General features: G+C 36.9%; 2 protein-coding genes across 2 annotated transcripts; both read right to left on the bottom strand.

Moving 5' to 3' along the window:
- Positions 1-4,737: 4,737 nt before the first annotated feature.
- Pcdhb3 (protocadherin beta 3) lies at positions 4,738-7,071 on the bottom strand. The gene has a single exon (XM_077796547.1). The coding sequence runs from the start codon at positions 7,069-7,071 to the stop codon at positions 4,738-4,740; it is 2,334 nt and encodes a 777-aa protein (XP_077652673.1).
- Positions 7,072-10,510: 3,439 nt separating this feature from the next.
- On the bottom strand, positions 10,511-12,904 carry LOC113179662 (protocadherin beta-2). Its single transcript, XM_026384385.2, has one exon. It carries the CDS (start codon positions 12,902-12,904, stop codon positions 10,511-10,513), a length of 2,394 nt encoding a protein of 797 aa, XP_026240170.2.
- Positions 12,905-18,879: the final 5,975 nt, after the last annotated feature.

Here is an 18,879-nt window from a genome sequence, read left to right as displayed (position 1 = left end):
CAAAACCATGGTTTTTCCATGTACTCTTCATGCATTGATTACTTTAGTTATAATCCAATTTTCTTTAAAATCAGGTTATTTATGCTAAAGACTGAAGTTAAATTTTTTTTCCATTAGCTATCATGTCTACCACATTAACAGATACCAGAACAACCAAAATGCAGAAGGTGATGTTCCCTGATATTTTGCCTCATACAGCAAATACAAAATGACACACCCCAAGGAAACTTGGGCCAGCTCAAACACATCCTTAGGGCTGGGTGCAGAACTTCTATCACTGTGTGGCAAAGTTGAACCAAGCTTCTTTATTAGGACTTGGATTTGAAGAAGCCAGAGCAGATGCCGCCTTAAAATCCCTATTCTCTTTTCTCTCTATGTGAAAAATAGTATCAGTGTGAAGGAAACCTCCAATAGACAATAAGTTCCTAACAAAACATCAGCAAGCATGTTGGGTAGAATAGCAATATTAAAACAGACTCAACAAATAAGAGCTGTTTCTCCACCATTAAAAATAGAGATTCAGAACAACATGGAAAGAACATGAAAGATATTTATTCCAAAAAGAATAAAATAGCAATTGGAAAATAAGCACAAGATGTTATGAAAATCTGTCAAACAGAAAATCTGAAAAAGAAAACATTATTTATATAAACAAAAACTTCAGTATATTAAATGAATCTTAGTTTTGGAATTAGCAAATATCAGAACATTAAAATTAAAGAAAAAATTGAAAAGAGAAAAAGAGGTAAAAGATAAAAGATACTGAGAAGTAGCCTGACATTAAAATTTTCATCAACAGTGTTGAATACTAAAAGAAAGGAAAGAAAATGAGTTTAATTTTTTAAGTTTATAATGGACCAAAATAGTGGTTAAGCATATATGCATTTGACATAAAATAATTACAAATTTTGGCTAGTAGATTTGTGGCATAAAAAAAATCTAACAATCCACTCCAAGAAGCAAAGATACTAACAGAATCAAGTAGTGGGATGTACAGGAAAACTGTCATGTTTTTTAAAAAGCTTTCATATGCAAGGAAATACCATTTAAGGATAAATAAAGATTTATGAATATTAAAATGAGTTACTTCACTAGACTAATTGGTATTTATTGATATGTAAATGATATTTGAGCATAGCTTAGTCTTATGACACCCCACATAAAAATTAATTTCATCCCTTTGCTTTTCAACATTAAAAATTAGATGGTGATCCCTTTGCTTTTCAACATTAAAAATTAGATGGTGACTATCAAGGATATAATGAAATTATTTCTGAATTGACATGTTTGCAGAGAAACAAGATGGTGAGTATATACTATCTAGAATTATATTTCACAAATAAATTAATGGCTACTTTGAAAGCCTTTTGAGCCTTTGGTATCTTGAAAATTTCATTTAATTTTAACACAATAAAGACTAACTAAAGTTCAGTAGAAACCAGGAAATACAGATTTCAGAAAGTTAATCTGAGAAACAGAAAGCTCTTTTATTTAATTTCTTCTTTGTCCCTAAAATCAGAGATATGGACAAGTCAAATTTGAACCAAATTTAAGATTAACACATTATTTATAGTTCCCTGGGTTTTTGGAAGCCTCAATAAGCAAGGAGAGAGCATTAAATAATAAATTGACTTTTTAGTGTAATCATTCTCATAATATTTAAGGGAATTATGCATTCCTTTCTGAATACAGATATTTCTTTCAAAATCCAATGTGTAGATAAGTTTCAAATAAGTAAGTCCTTAAGTACTTATGATATTACATGATTTCCAAAATGTTTTGAAATATTTATTTATTAAATAAATTGAGCATCTATTATGTATGAGGCATTGTGCTATGAGCTATTGCCGAATGCCAATGTCTCGGCTTGGCACAAGATCACGAGCCACCACACAGCTTTGTAGGTTCAAACAGCAATTCTTTATTCTGGATCTCACACCAGCCTCCACACAGGTTCAGGGGCAATTCCTAATCTGCCCGCACAATTCACCTACTCCAGGAGGATTTTTCCAAATCCCATTTGAATCTCAACGGGGAACAAGCAGCAGGAACACCCTAATCCCAGCAGCAATAATCTTCAACCTCAACTTCCCTAAAACTCCTATTGTCACGCCCTAAACCCAAGGACGGGGATACTTCCTGCAGGAATACACACTAATCCTGGATCCACCCTGGTGATTGAGCAGGGTCACCTTTCTCAAACACACAAGCAAGGTCGCAGCAAATTTCCAAGGCAAGTCCATTTAACATGGGGTACACTGGCAAGGATTATGATGCGTCATACCTACTTGGTAATGGCCCTCAGCAAGCTATACATTCAACTATGAATGAAAAAAGAAAGATTATTTTTAATTAAGAGTCTACTAAGTTCATTTAGTGAACTCTGAAGTAAGAGGACTCAAATTTTTATTTAATTTCTCTTTGGAAAATTGAAGTATCAATTGGTAATTAATTGGCAGTAATGGATTTATCAACATTTTCAGAAGAAAATTCCTATAAAATTATTGGTACACTAAGTCATCCCTTTTCCCTTGGAACAGATTTTCAGTTTGTGAAATTCCAAAAAGTGTAATTCCAAAAACAGTAATATGCATGTGGTAGCCCCTCTCTGCCCTGAATTTAATAAATACCCAGATAAAGAAAATTTTGGAAATTCTTCAAATAAAAGAATAAATGGTCCCTGACTACCCACAAACAAAAAAGCATTTTAAACCAAAAGAAAGATGTTATTACTTCTGATATTCAATTTTAGTCCAGATTATGTGTTAAATTTTGTTCACTTTATCAACAGTGTGTAGATCAGTCCATCTATGTGTTAAGTCACTGGTAGTATTTGTTCTACTGTCTTCAATGTTTAAGTAGCTTCTAAGCACATATGGTCCTTCCAAATTTATTCTCAGCTCATATACCATATTGGCCTCCCAAAAGAACTATAACTGCTACTATTAAATACTCCCACAGCTCTGATACTATTAAAGACTCAGGATGCCAAATATAGATACATGTTGTTAAATATATCTTTTCCCTTATCTTCATAAAATTTCACCTAAGTATGAAAAGAAGAAAAGAAATCTGATCAAAAGATCCAGATTGAAAGATCTCTATAAGAAACTTAGAATGAAAGAAACACTATTTTTTCTGATTATTAAGGTTATTCGTGCATTTGATGCTATTACATAAAATGACACCTTCACCTTGTTTTTCTTTTATACTTTTTGTTTCCTTTATTTTTGGTTCTGGGGATTGAACCCAAAGCCTCCTGCATACTAAGTACTAAGAACATGCTCTACCACTAAGCTATATCTCCAGTTCAACATGATTTAAATGTGATTATTACTACATTTGATATGTGATTGGAGTTATGTCAATCTTAAACTCTTTTTAAGGGAAGTTTTCAAAACCTTTGGAACTTAAGTTCTGTTTCTTATACTCATGAATATTCAGCTGCCAGAAAGTTCTCTCTCTGAGTCAGGAAATATCTGAAAAGAAAATGTAATTTTTCCTGAAAAATTTCTCTATTAAGGAAAAAAATACTTTGCTCATTGAAAATAAAATTTTGTTTCACTCAAAATAGCCATACAATTTGATATTTTGGTTGCTTCCAGATTTTATTCTTAGTTTTAGCCAATTTAGACTTTTACAATGAGAAAAAGAGAACTCTATTCTCTTGAGAATTTCCTATTGTGATCTTTTAATTACAATATAGGAGGTGGAATACTGATGTGGATGGCAGATATTTATCCCAGGAAGACCATAAATAATGCTAAATCATGTCAGATTTCAATCTAAAGAAGGGAAACAAAGCAGGAAGCAAAATATTTCCCTTCTAAATTACTAGATATATGGTAAGTAGGTAATAAAAAGTACAATTTGATGGGACAGTGCTTTTACTGTAAAACATTTAAAGATCATATATCTGTGTAAGTTCTTCGAAAAAAAAGGCCCTCAGGTGTTTACGCTTAGATACCAGAATTTACAAACCAAACTGCCATCCCACCAGATGCCTTCCTAAATAAAATTTCATTAAAAATGAAAGAACAATCAGTTGTTTAAAATGGCTTATGTTTAATTTTTCCCTGGGTCATAATGATTACACTTTAAGCATCCCTAGAAAGTACCTACCTAAGAGTACTTTGCTGCATTTGTCTATAATGTTTGTACACTTGGATGATAACAATGTATACAATATTGAAATATTGACTGAAAGTGTCAATATAGAAAACAAATGTATTACTTTCATTTGACTATTATACCTCCAAAAAGATGGTACATTACTATATCTTTTGTTTTATTAACCCTCAAGCTTCATTAACCATGGACCAAACAGCTTTCAGAACATAAAAAACAGCATATGAATGAATATTCAACAGGAAAAATTACTGAATTTGTGATTTGAAACTGTCCACACTGCTTTGAAATATATAATTTGAAATGTTATTAAGTAAACCTATTTGAAATTGCCATTAAAAGACAATGAATTTATTTTTTTCTCCACTATTAGAAAAAGAAAAACAAGCATTAAGACTGCATTGATAAGACATAAAGCAGATGAAAAAAGAAAAATATGAATGGATTAACATATGCTTACATAGAAAGTAAAATCTGTAAACAAAATGCTGTATCAACTAAACTTTCTTGATTTTAAAACGAAACATGCATAGCCACACAACTACTTTTTGATTATTCTGTTAATGAAATCTAAACCATTCCTTCAATTGCAATTTTAAAACAGAGCTGCTAAGGGTCTTGAATCACACTAGTGGGGATAATTGGACTCAGGAAGTCACTAGTCCCTGAGCCTCCCATCAGACACACTTCATATTGGTAGCTCTGAGACAGGGTACCCCTGCCACTAACATCCACCAGGTGACCAGGAAAGTGGCCCTCAGGCATAGAACAGACACCCAGCGGCACCGCCCTGCGCCTCCTGCACAGCCTCACAACCACGAACACCAGCACAGAGAAGAGGAAGAGCGATGACACAGAGGCCAAGGCGATGACCAAGTAGACAGTGAGCCAGTCCCCCTGCGCGCGCTCGGGCGCCACTTCCGGGAGCGGCAGGTAGGGCTGGGAGAAGCCATCCACCAGCAGCACGTGCAGCGTGACGCTGGCAGAGAGCGGAGGCTCGCCATTGTCCTTGACCAGCACCACCAGCCTGTGCCTGGCCGCGTCGCGCTCACTCAGCAGCCTGGTGGTGCGCACCTCGCCATTGTGCGCCCACACGCCAAACAGCCCTGGCTCAGTAGTCTTGAGCAGCTGGTATGACAGCCAGGCGTTCTGACCCGAGTCTCCATCCACTGCCACCACCTTGGTGACCAGGTAGCCCTGCTCTGCTGCCCTGGGCACCAGCTCAGTGCAGGGCGCAGAGGCGTTCTGCATTGGGTACAGCACGAAGGGCGAGTTGTCATTGTCGTCCAGCACCACCACTCGCACCAGCGCCTGGCTGCTGAGCGCGGGAGAGCCTTGGTCTGTGGCGCCCACGCGGAACTCGAATGCCTGCAGGGCCTCGAAGTCCAGCGCCCTCAGCGCAAACAGCTGCCCATTGTCTGCGTTGATGGAGACCAGCGAGGCGAGGGGCAGGTGCGGGTCCTGGTTTGGCAGCAGCGAGTAGGTGATCTGGGCGTTGGTGCCTGAGTCTCTGTCTGTGGCGTGGACACTGCCTATGTGCAGAGCGGGCTGGTTGTTCTCGTGCACCAACAGCGTGTATGACGTTTGGGAGAAGGCAGGGGCGTTGTCATTGACGTCAGAGATAAGGATTATTATGCTCTGCTCAGTTTTCAGTCTGGGTGTCCCCATGTCGGTGACTGTGATGGTGATGTTATATTCGGCTCTGCTTTCTCTGTCCAACGTTCCTTCAGACACTAGGGTGTAAAAATTCTCTAAGGATGGTTTCAGGACGAAGGGGAGATTGTTCTGGATGGAACACATCACTCTTCCATTGTCTCCAGAGTCTAGATCAGAAACACTGAAAATCGCTACCACAGTCTCTACCGAATTCTCAGGGATAGGACTGTTAACTGATGACAAAGTCAGTTCTGGTGGGTTGTCATTCACATCAACCACCTGAATTATGACTGTAGATTTTCCTGAAAGACCTCCACCATCCTTGGCCTCTATGTCGACTTCATAATTATTTATTGCTTCAAAATTCAAATATTTAACTAATTGCATATCACCAGTAATTGGATTTAGTTGAAAAGTTTTGAGAATTTCTTCTGAAGCATGAAAAAATGAATATGATATTGCCCCAAAACTTCCTGTATCTAAATCAGAAGCTGAAACAGTGACAATGACAGAGTTAATAGGGATGTTCTCTAGAATTTGAACTTCATAGAGGGACTGTGCAAATTCTGGGGCATTGTCATTTATGTCTAAGACCAGAATGTGGATCTGGGCTGTCCCAGACCTTGGTGGCAACCCGCCATCCAGCGCTATGAGTGTTAAACTGAACTCAGGCAGCTCCTCTCGATCCAGCGCTCTGTCCAGTACTAGTTCTGGATACTTCCTTCCATCCTTCCGACTGCGCATGAGAACGTGAAAATGGGAATTGGGAACAATTGTGTAGTTTTGGAGACTGTTTTTTCCCACATCCAAATCCTCAGCATATTCCAAAGGAATCACTGTTCCTGGTGGAGAGTTTTCTGGGATTTTCAGCTCCATTTCATTTTCAAAGAATACTGGAGCATGATCATTTACATCTATGATCTGAATCTCCTGTGTAATTAACTGGAAAGGGTTTTGCAGTAATACCTGAAAATGCAGTATACATGACTCTGTAGGGCCGCATAGCTCCTCCCTGTCCATTTTTTCCTTCAGAAGCAAATCGCCGGTGTGATGACTGAGCTGAAAATGCTGTTTGTTTCCTTTCGATACAATTTGGGCCCCCCTTGCCACCAGTTCCTCAACAGTCAGCCCTAGATCCTTTGCTAGATTGGCTATTAAAAAGCCCCTCTCTTTTTCCTCAGCCACTGAATAGCGTCTTGACTCGAACCCAGCCAGAAACCCACACACAAAAACAAAGAAAAGCAGGACTTGCCTTTGTCTAAGAAAGCTCTCCCCTCTGGCCTCCATTGCACTTCTTGCTATATTCTTCCAAGGAATGTAGCCAAGCCGAGCTTCAGAAGACTGTGGGAATGCAAAGTCCTGGAAATTCCAACCTGGTAAATAATCCTTTCACGAGGCTTGCTTAAAAAATCGTCACCATTTCACAAACCCTAGTTTACCGCCCCGGAGCTGTGCTCTGGGAGTCCTGTGTGCTTGTGATTTAATTCACCTTTTTAGTCAGCAGCGCCACCATGCGTTCGCTCACAGTTTAAACTCTTGCAAAAGGTAGGTTTTGTTTTTGATTTTTTGTTATATTGCTTATTGCCCTTATCAAACTCAGTAGAGGCTACTGGAAGAGTTTCTTGTGTCATGTAAGTTAACATAACCTAGAGAAGTAAAATGAGCTCTTAAAGAAGTGATTGTTCCTTGTAGAATCCTCAATTACATTATTTTGTAGAAGTGAACATGTTCTGTAATCATTACATGCAAATTTAAAATTTTTTCTAAATGAGAACATGATTAGAAATCCTATTATTTTATTTTCCAATTTTTATAAAAATGTGAGATTTGCATTTCTAGTTGGAAAAATACTATCAAATGACAAAGTGGTAAAAAATTATAATAGGTCATGTCAGGGGGTAGATCAGAGGACCACAAATGCCTAATTACTTCTATATTTTCACTTTCCATAAACATTGAAACGTGCTCTATCCTTCTTTTACAGGTGTTCAGCCTAAGAAGTGTTGCATAGAAAATGTACTCAGGGCACTGAAAACATACAATAAAGAGACCTAACTTAATGGGGAGAAGTTAAGAAAATGTTCCTTAAGATGTACCATTTAATTTGGAACATGGATGAAAAGGTGTGTCAGAGGTTGAATGTATAATATGTGAAATTCCTGAGCTAGAAAAGCATGACTAATCTAGTAAAGAAGAATAGTGTACACAGAACTTAGAACTTTCAAGAGTAGGTGAGAAGAGGAGGCTAGGGAGGTAAATGCAGGCCAAATAATGTGTACTTAGATTTTATTCTAATAACAAAAATCATTGTAAAGTTGTAGGACAATATATGAAAAATTGCAAATATCATGTGTTCAATCTAGCTTATTTTGTATTTTGACAGTTATCAGGGATACATATGCTGGCACATCTTTTGGCTCTATTCTTGGTGGCATTAAAAATAACAGCAATTATGGCTTTAACATTTATACTATTTACTTTATCATAATTGCAAGCTATTGAAACAGCAGTTATCATTTGGGGGTTGGAAATGATAACTTACTCAAGGTCCAACAAGTGATAAGGATTTTTTTTTTGGCAGTGGTACTGAGGATTGACTTCAGGGGTAGTCTACCACTGAGCTGCATCCCCAGCAACATTTTTTTGGTTACTTTATTTTATGACAGGATCTCACTAAGTTGTTCAGGTTGGCTGTGAATCTGTGATCCTTCTCCTCAGATAACCAAGATAGTGCTATTTGTCACCAATAATCTCAAAATGAGACTTTCAAAATTCATATTGTAATTTTAATCATATTTAAATATGCATAAAATCATATATAAATGGAAAGATAGACTGAATAACATTGGTTTAAATTAATTTTAACATATAGATCAGAAATTAAACTGCGAGAAATGAAGAAAATTGGATGAATCCTTAGGAATTATAGTATATATGAATTATAAAATTGAATAACACAGTTTCCCTATTTATTCCCTAACTAATCCAGTCAACAGGAGAGAAGACTCAAATTAACCAGTGAGGAAAAAAGGGAAAGATATGTTGAAGTAAAGGGACACTAAAGACTGATAACCAGATGGTTTGAATAATAGTGAAAGTTCAATTATACAAAATTACATAATTCATTGTACATCAGAAAGTATTCAATTACAGAAGAACTTTTGTCCATTAAAGTATCTTAGTGTATTTAAATATCAATACATCACAGGTGAAATAAAGACTTTTCCAATCATTCAAAATTTTTATTAAGAACTTAAAATGGTCTAATGACTGTGTTCATCATGCCATAATGGGGAGCTATTGACAAATATGATTTAAGCAACTTTTAAAAAATTGAAAATCTTAGGGAACTAAAGGGACCAAATAGAAGAAGGCAGCACAAAAAATAGACTGAGTGGACCTGCATACAATTTTGTCCTCCATCAGGTTTTTTCCTAATTAACTAATTTTGAAGTCCTACATTTAAAATATTTGCCATCATTACACAGGATAAAATTTTCCCATCTGGAATATTTGGGGGTTTTATATCCTCTTCCCCCAGTATAGCTTTTATTTTGTGAACTTACAGTGGCTAAACCATTAATATAGGTTTTTCATAAATACTCCAAAAAATCTGAAAAATGCAAATCCCAATTACATGTGAATTTTCTAAAAGTTGATAAAGGTCAAATATATATTCTCTGGTATAGTTTTAGATTTTGATGAAGGGCTCAGTTAGAGGGTTTTAAATAATTAAAACAGGTTTTTAAAAGGGGGGATTAGAATAAGCAGAGAATTTTAAAGACTATTTTAAATAGAAAACATGAAAAATTGGCATGCCTTTGAAAATCACTGGATAGGTACTATTAGTTAAATAGTAGAACTTAAATGTTAAATTATTTTAGAATATGAGTGATTTTCCTACTGGTGATTGAGCCCACAATGTTATAGAACTTAGCTACATCTTCATTGTTTGTATTATTTTGAGGCAGGGTCTAAGTGACCAAGGCTGGCATTAAGCTTACAATTTTCTGGCAATAGGTTACTGCCCAGCTGAGTGATTTTTGACAAAAATTTATAATTTGTAATGTGAATATTTTGTAGAATCCAACAGTTAGGCTTCTCGCTAAAGAGTAATATTTTTTACATGTCAATCTTTTAAAGAAGTACATATTTAGACAAATGCATGGAGGGGGCAATTTATTTATGAATAAACCCATATTAATGGTTTAGCCACTGTAAGTTCACAAAATAAAAGTTACATTGGGGGAAGAGGATATAAAACCCCAAAATATTCCAGATGGGAAAATTTTATCCTGTGTAATGATAGCAAATATTTTAAATGTAGGACTTCAAAATTAGGAGCATATGAGTTTTCTGGGGATGTGAGTTTGGGGTAAGGTGCTTTAACTTAAAAATTAAGGATTTCTAAAAATACAAAATTTATTTCACACTTTAAATCTAAGTTGTTAGACTAATTTTAAAAAAGGGATACAAAGAAAATTTACATTAATCATACCACAAGACCATATATTTAGAAATATCAGTAATGTGCACAGAATTGGAATAGATGCTTGAGAGAAGAGGAGGAGGAGGAAGGAAAGAAGAAAAGAGGAGAGGGAGGATTGGGGAGGGGAGGGGATGAGAAGATAGGAGAGCAGAAGAGAGGAGAGGCATAAATGGGCAAAGCAATAAAAACAGAACTTTGTACAAATTGAGACCAGACTCAGTGGATCCTTCCTGATATTTAACTGAATTCAAAATTATTCCTGAAACTGGGATTTTCGTCACTTTCTGTCTCCACACCTTGAGCAAGGAAATTGGGGATAATGGGCTTAGGAACTTTGAACTCGCTGGTGCCTGAGCCGCCCATCAAACACACTTCATATTGGTAGCTCTGAGACAGGGTACCCCTGCCACTAACATCCACCAGGTGACCAGGAAAGTGGCCCTCAGGCATAGAACAGACACCCAGCGGCACCGCCCTGCGCCTCCTGCACAGCCTCACAACCACGAACACCAGCACAGAGAAGAGGAAGAGCGATGACACAGAGGCCAAGGCGATGACCAAGTAGACAGTGAGCCAGTCCCCCTGCGCGCGCTCGGGCGCCACTTCCGGGAGCGGCAGGTAGGGCTGGGAGAAGCCATCCACCAGCAGCACGTGCAGCGTGACGCTGGCAGACAGCGGAGGCTCGCCATTGTCCTTGACCAGCACCACCAGCCTGTGCCTGGCCGCGTCGCGCTCACTCAGCAGCCTGGTGGTGCGCACCTCGCCATTGTGCGCCCACACGCCAAACAGCCCTGGCTCAGTAGTCTTGAGCAGCTGGTATGACAGCCAGGCGTTCTGACCCGAGTCTCCATCCACTGCCACCACCTTGGTGACCAGGTAGCCCTGCTCTGCTGCCCTGGGCACCAGCTCAGTGCAGGGCGCAGAGGCGTTCTGCATTGGGTACAGCACGAAGGGCGAGTTGTCATTGTCGTCCAGCACCACCACTCGCACCAGCGCCTGGCTGCTGAGCGCGGGAGAGCCTTGGTCTGTGGCGCCCACGCGGAACTCGAATGCCTGCAGGGCCTCGAAGTCCAGCGCCCTCAGCGCAAACAGCTGCCCATTGTCTGCGTTGATGGAGACCAGCGAGGAGAGGGGCAGGTGTAGGTCCTGGTTTGGCAGCAGCGAGTAGGTGATCTGGGCGTTGGTGCCTGAGTCTCTGTCTGTGGCGTGGACACTGCCTATGTGCAGAGCGGGCTGGTTGTTCTCGTGCACCAACAGCGTGTATGACTTTTGGGAGAAAGCAGGGGCATTGTCATTGACGTCAGAGATAAGGATTATTATGCTCTGCTCAGTTTTCAGTCTGGGTGTCCCCATGTCACTAACAGTGATGGTGACATTATACTCAGACCTGGTCTCCCTGTCCAGGGCTGTGTTTGTCACCAGAGTGTAGAAGTTCTCTACAGACGGTTTCAGGAAGAAAGGAAGATCATCTGGGATAGAGCACACTATTCTTCCGTTGTCTCCAGAGTCAGAATCTGAAACACTGAATATGGCAATTATGGTTTCTTGCAAGTTTTCTGGTATTTGATTGATAAGTGTGGACATGGTCAGTTCTGGAGGGTTGTCATTCAAGTCTATCACTTGGATAAGAACCACAGAACTTGCAGAAAGGCCCCCACCATCTGTTGCCTGAATATTTATAGTGTAAGTCTGAACTGATTCAAAATCCAGCTTTTGTGTTAAAAGGAGTTCTCCCGATTTTGCATTTATTTGAAAGGTTTTGCGAATATCTTCAGAGGCTTGGAAAAATGCATAAGATATTTGTCCATAAACTCCAATATCTAAATCCCTGGCAGAGACAGTAGCAACGTGGGATCCAATGGGGCTGTTTTCTGGAACCCGCACCTCATAGAGTACTTTTGTAAACTCAGGGGCATTGTCATTGATGTCCAAGATTTCAATGAGGACCAGGGCAGTACCAGACCTTGGTGGAGTACCGCCATCCAGCGCTGTAAGAGTTAACCTGAGTTCAGGCTGTTCCTCTCGATCCAGTGCTTTGTCCAACACCAGTTGTGGTAATATGCCATCAGTACTGTCTTGTATTGTAAGATGAAAGTAGAAATTGGGGCTGATTGTGTAATTTTGGAGACTATTGCTTCCTACATCTAAGTCCTGAGCACGTTCTATTAGGAAAGTGGTTCCAGGTGTGGTACTTTCTGAAATTTTCAAAAATATTTCTTTGTCTAGGAAGACTGGAAAATGATCATTTATGTCCCTAATCTGTAGCTCAGCCTGAAAAAACTGCAAGGGATTTTCCAATAACACCTGGAAAGGTAATACACAGGGCTCTGTAGAACCACATAACTCCTCTCGGTCCAGCTTCTCATTTAAAAATAAATCCCCTGTCTGCCTATCAAACTGTAAACTCAGTTTTTTCCCTTTGGATACAACCCGGGGACCCCGCACAATCAGTTCATCTACTTCCAGCCCCAAGTCTTTTAATAAATTGGCCACAAAAAAGCCACTCTCCATTTCCTCAGCCACCGAATAGCGCCTACTCTCAGAACCAGCCAGAGTCATGCCCAGCAAGACAAAGAATATCAGGACTTGCCTTTGTTCCAGAAGGAGTTCCTTTCTCTCTCTGGTTTCCATTGCTTTCTGGTCTCTCAGCAAACCCGTAGTCGCTGATTCTTCTCTCACAAATATCTTGTTAATATTGAGATAAGTGAACAATCTTAGGGCCTCGATTTCCCGATTTCCCGGAACCACCGCCTTAGAAAGCCTCCTCCTCCTGCTTGCTTCTTTATCTGAATATCTGGCTAAACCCGCCGTCATCGGTTGGCTTTTGTTCCTTCTACTTCTAAGGCTATAGCGCCACCCCGCGTTCTTTCCGAGCATTTTCTCCAAAACTAAGAAAATAAAAATTCTTTCATCCAGATTGATGACTAAAATTGAGTATTTTTGATTAGTGTCTTCCAATTTACCAAAGTCTTATTCACATTTTGAAAGGCTTTCATTGCATCTAAAATTACGTGGAAAGCATTGACATATTACTTTAGTTTCCTTGCAGATCCATGTGGCTATAGAAAAAAGATCAACTTTAGAAACTGAGTGACCTCAGTCCTAGGATGCAGTAGAAAGAAGACTTTGATTAGAAAGTTCCCAGTTTTTATAAGAATTTGTGTATCCACACATCTGTATGATGATTAGGTTACCATCCTCACACTCAAATCCAAATGAAAAATATCAAGATTCAAGAAAAGCACAGAATTCAATGAGAATGTTCTGGTGTACAATGAAATATTCTTTATTATATTTCTTGAATAGCTCCCAATTCTCATTTTCCTGAAGTTTGATATGAGTGAGCTACATGAAAATCTCATGTAGTCAATTTTTCTTGTGAATATGATAATATTTTAATTTTTATTTCTAATAGATTAAGAGCATTTTATAACTTTGATTCAGTATTGAATCTAGCAAAATTAATAATTCCATATCAAAAACCCAGCAAAGCTATGTGCAGTGGTGTACACCTGTAATCTCAGTGACTTGAAAGAATGAGGCAGGAGAATGGCAAGTTCAAAGCCAGCCTTAGCAGTGAGGCCTTAAAACACTCAGTGAGACTCCATCTCTCAATAGAATATTTAAAAAGGGCTATGGATGTGGCTCAGTGATTGAATCACTGTGTTCAATCTCTAGCACACACACATACAAAATGTCTTTAAAGAAATGTTCCAAACAAGGTACATTTCTTAGGTTTTTAAAGTTACCATCTTGTTGTGTTTTAAAATAATATATGGTAAAAAGAATGAGTTATCAAGCCAGACCTCAGACTTGATAACCACAGAGAGACATGAAGGAAACTAAATGCATACTGCTTAAGGAAGCCAATCTGAGGGTCTTATGGATGTGTCTGAGTGGTAGAGCACTTTGGTGAGGACCTGAGTTCAATCCCCAGCACTGCACAAAATATAAAGTTCACCAATCCGAAAAGACTGTGTACTGAATTATTCCAACTACATGAGTTTCTAGTAAAAACGAAAATATAGAGAATTAGGAAGATCTGTGGTTGCCAGGGGCAGAGGGTTGGAGGAATAAAGAGATAAAATACAAGTGATTTTTAGGGCAATGAAACTTTATTATGCTGTAATGGTAAATACAAGATATTACATATTTGTAAAAACTCACAGAATAGTACATCATCAAAAAGTCAATCCTAATATAAATTATTAACTTTAGTTTATAAGGCATCAATATTTGTTCATACTTAAAATAAATATGTAATACTAAGGCAAGATTAGTTATGATAGGGAAAACTAAGTGGGAAAGATAAGGTAAATAGGAATGTAATACTATCTGCTCAATTATCTGTAAAACCTAAAATTGCTCTAAAATAGTTTTTATAATAATTTAAATTCTTTACCAAGAAAAATTTAAAATATAAACAATAAACACAACTCTACCCTCCATCCAAACAAAATAATTATTTATATTTTGACATATTTGCTGTTCTTCCTTTTTTTCTACATGCAACTTTTTGATGATTAATTTGAAAGTTACTTGTAGATATTATGATTCTTCTAAATATTCAGCAAGTATTTTCTAGGTATAAAGACACCCACAAAATCACAATGCTACTAACATACCTAAGAAAATTAATAACAATTCTACATGATTTTAAGTCCAGACCCTATTAAATCTCACTAAATATCCTTCCATTATCCTCTTCCAGTTTTCTTTAACTTTGATAAGAATCACATTCATTGTTTAGTTCCTTTTACAAATGCACTATTTTCTTAGTCACTTTTGTAAAGAATGTCTCAGAAACTCTTTAAACCAAATTGTATAATTTTATTAGGTGTTAGGTCTATTTACTATAGAATATTCTCCCACCTCTGTGATACTAAATTTTTTGAAGTGTACAGACTAATTTTTATTTTGGGATATCCTATCTCCTGAATTTGTTAGTTACATAGTGTCATTTAACTTGTTCCTCTATGCCTTGTATTTTAGAAGACTGAAAGGATGACTTTTTTGTACTAGAGATTTAACCCACAGGTGCTTTAATCAGTGAGCTACCTCCCCAGCCCTTTTTATATTTTATTTTGAGATAGAGTCTTGCTAAGTTGCTTATGGCCTCAGTATATGGATATTTATTAAATGTAACAATGCATAACATTTAAAAAGCTCTCATTTTCTGTAAAATATTGGAAAATAATAGGTTGCTTTTGTTAACATTTAGAAATCAGATGCCTACTTCTATCCTGTTGGAATTATTTGTTTATTTTTTATTTATTGGCTATTTTTAGTTGTACATGACAGTAGAATATATTTTGATATAATTATATGAGCATGGAATGTATCTTATTCTATTTAGCACCCTATTCTTCTGGATGTACATCACTGTGATGTTTTCATATATGTACATAGGAAAATTATGTCAGATTCATTTCATGACTATCATTTTATGATATTATAATAATAATTCAAAACATTTCAATTCATTTACATTGAGCATTAAACACAATTAATCCAGGTGAAAAACATCCAAAAACCCCAGTCTTGAAAGACAACTCTTTATATGGGTTACAAAACTTTAAGATGGGTTATAATACTTTAATTACCTCATAAAGACAGATGATGACTGCTAGGTCACTCGAAATTTTACCTTTAACCTAGCATATGATTATTATTTGGGGGGAGTTTCTCTAAACTAAATAGTTATAATGAGTATAGGATAACATAAAGGAGAGGAAAATAGATGATGAAGAAAATTACATAATCTAGCACCTTTCACAGTTGAAGGAAACTTAATATCTAAGAGACTTTAAGAAGAGGAAACAATACTCAAGAACATATTATGTTTTATTGTGCAGAAAGAACTTTTAAACTTTCCATGTTGAATCATTGTTCTCACAATTCATTAGCTTTCACCTTTCTTTCTGTTTCAATGCTACTAATAAGTCTAGAAATAAAAAGGAAGTTTCCTTTTTTCAGAGATGATAGAACCAATACTAATATTTTTTATATATATTTATTTTTTAGTTTTTGGCAGACACAACATCTTTATTAGTATGTGGTGCTGAGGATTGAACCCAGCGCTGTACACATACCAAGTGAGAGTGCTACTGCTTGAGCCACATCCCCAGCCCAATACTAATATTTTATATTTGTAGATGACTTCTAGCTTTTAATGCATTATTTTCCCAAAACTATATTAAATAATTAATTTTTCTTAAATCTTGATGATATTCCTTTTTGAGTATCTTTTATAAATGCTCTTATTTTCTTTTTTTTAAAGAGAGAGACAGAGAGAGAGAGAGAGAGAGAGAGAGAGAGAGAATTTTAATATTTATTTTTTAGTTATCAGCGGTCACAACATCTTGGTTGGTATGTGGTGCTGAGGATCGAACCCGGGCCGCACGCATGCCAGGCAAGCGCGCTACCGCTTGAGCCACATCCCCAGCCCCTCTTATTTTCTTAATATCCTTTTAATAAGAAATTATATATGTTAGAATTAGAATCTATATACTTATAAACCTAAATAAAATACTTATGCAGTTATATGATTTTAACATTATTGTGAGAGAATCTATTATATAATAAAGAATTACAGTATTATGTTTATTTTGTTTCACTTTACTTTTTATATAATTCTCAGTTAGTGACATTATCCCAGGAGTCACACTTCATAAAATCCCAACATTAAAATATATATACAAAGAATTTTTTACCTATGAGAAAAATATTTTAAATCAGAAAATAAAAGCAAGTCACTGTAATCTTACTACAAAACAAAATGATCAGTGATTTAAAGAGTAAATAAGAACACATTGTTTGAAGCTATATCATCTTAGCCTTGCCTCTATTTTTTGACTTAAGGATGATTTGGTTCTTTTGAGTGGCACAAGATATAAATTATAAAAACAAAGAGAAAGAAGAGTTAAAGAGATTTATGTGTCTGCTTTCCCCTACCAAACATAATATCAAACAATATGGACATATGATCCACATTTCTAGCCCTCTTTCATAGGGAAAAATCTTTGGTTCTGCTCAATGGCTTTCAGCCTACAAGCTGCTTTTATTAACTCAGTTATCAAGTGGTAGAATAAAGAGGTATGTAGAACCTGTGGTGGCACTTACACAGTGTGTTTTAGTCTTATTGAGGACACAAGCTTATTTGTTTTTCCATAACCTTTTAATGCAAATAGTTCATGAAGATAAAGTGAGCAGGATTTCAAAATAAAGTGATTTAAGCAGAGAATCCAGCAGAGAAAAATTAAGGTGGTATTGTTCTCTTCCCACAGCACATATGTAACTAATTATTTTCAAATAGACAGCTACACAAGAATCTTGGCATTTTTTGTTTGTTCATTTGAGAATTGCATGGTATTCTTGTACAATTTGTTCTCTTGAAAAAATTTGACAGGGAATTTGCACGAATATTCAAATTCTCTCACTCTCCCTCCTTCCTTCTCACAATCTCTCCCTTCCCCTCCCTCTTTCTCTCTCCGTCCCTTCCTCTATAAATATATTACATAATGTATATGACCTTTTCCATCTTCTCTTTCATGGTTACAATAGGTAAAAAATTTCATCACAATCAATAATTGGGCCAAGGACCTGAAGAGACATTTCTCAGAAAATGATGTACAATCAATCAACAAATACATGAAAAAATGTTCATCATCACTAGCAATGAGAGAAATGCAAATCAAAACCACTGTAAGATTTCATCTTACTCCAGTCAGAATGGTAGCTATTTATGAAGACAAACAACAATAAGTGTTGAAGGTACATTCATACACTGCTGGTGGGACTGCAAATTGGTGCAGCCAATATGGAAAGCAGTATGGAGATTCCTTGGAAAATTGGGAATGGAACCACCATTTGACCCAGCTGTCCCCCTCCCGGTCTATATCCAAAGAACTTAAAAACAGAATACTACAGGGACACAGCCACATCAATGTTTATAGCAGCACAATTCACAATAGCTAAACTGTGGAACCAACCTAGATGCCTTTCAGTAGATGAATGGATAAAATGGAATATTACTCAATGGAATATTACTCAACAGTAAAAGAGAATAAAATCATGACATTTGCAGGTAAATGAGTTAGAGAAGATAATGCTAAGTGAAGATAGCCAATCCCCCCCCCCCAAAAAAAAAAACAAATGCCGAATGTTTTCTTTGATATAAGGAGGCTGATTCATAGTGGGATAGGGTGAGGGAGCATGGGAGGAATAGATGAACTCTAGATAGGGTAGAGGGATGGGAGGGGAAAGGAGGGGGCATGGGGTAATTAATGATCGTGGAATGTGATGATTATTATTATCCAAAGTACAGGTATGAAGACATGAATTGGTGTGAAATATATGAAAAATTGTGCTCTACATATGTAATAAGAATTATAATGCATTCTTCTGTCATATATAAATAAATACAACTTTCATAAGGTTTAGGTAATCTAATAGATGATTGTATTTTTATGAAGACCACAATTGAATTTTCACTTTAAAAAGACAATATGGCTATGTGTTTGTTAACTATTAAACATACTATAAAAATGAATATATAATGAAGAAATTCAAAGACACGGAGAAAGCTAATCTGTGGTAGGAGAAAG

This window comes from Urocitellus parryii, chromosome 1, assembly GCF_045843805.1.
Source record: "Urocitellus parryii isolate mUroPar1 chromosome 1, mUroPar1.hap1, whole genome shotgun sequence".
Lineage (NCBI taxonomy): Eukaryota > Metazoa > Chordata > Mammalia > Rodentia > Sciuridae > Urocitellus > Urocitellus parryii.
The sequence above is the reverse complement of the archived record's forward strand: the minus strand, read 5'-3'. Positions and strand labels throughout refer to the sequence as shown.

Excerpts from the sequence above, each read along its gene's own strand:
- Pcdhb3 (XM_077796547.1), bottom strand. The coding sequence starts at position 7,071 with ATGGAGGCCAGAGGGGAGAGCTTTCTTAGACAAAGGCAAGTCCTGCTT.
- LOC113179662 (XM_026384385.2), bottom strand. The coding sequence starts at position 12,904 with ATGGAAACCAGAGAGAGAAAGGAACTCCTTCTGGAACAAAGGCAAGTC.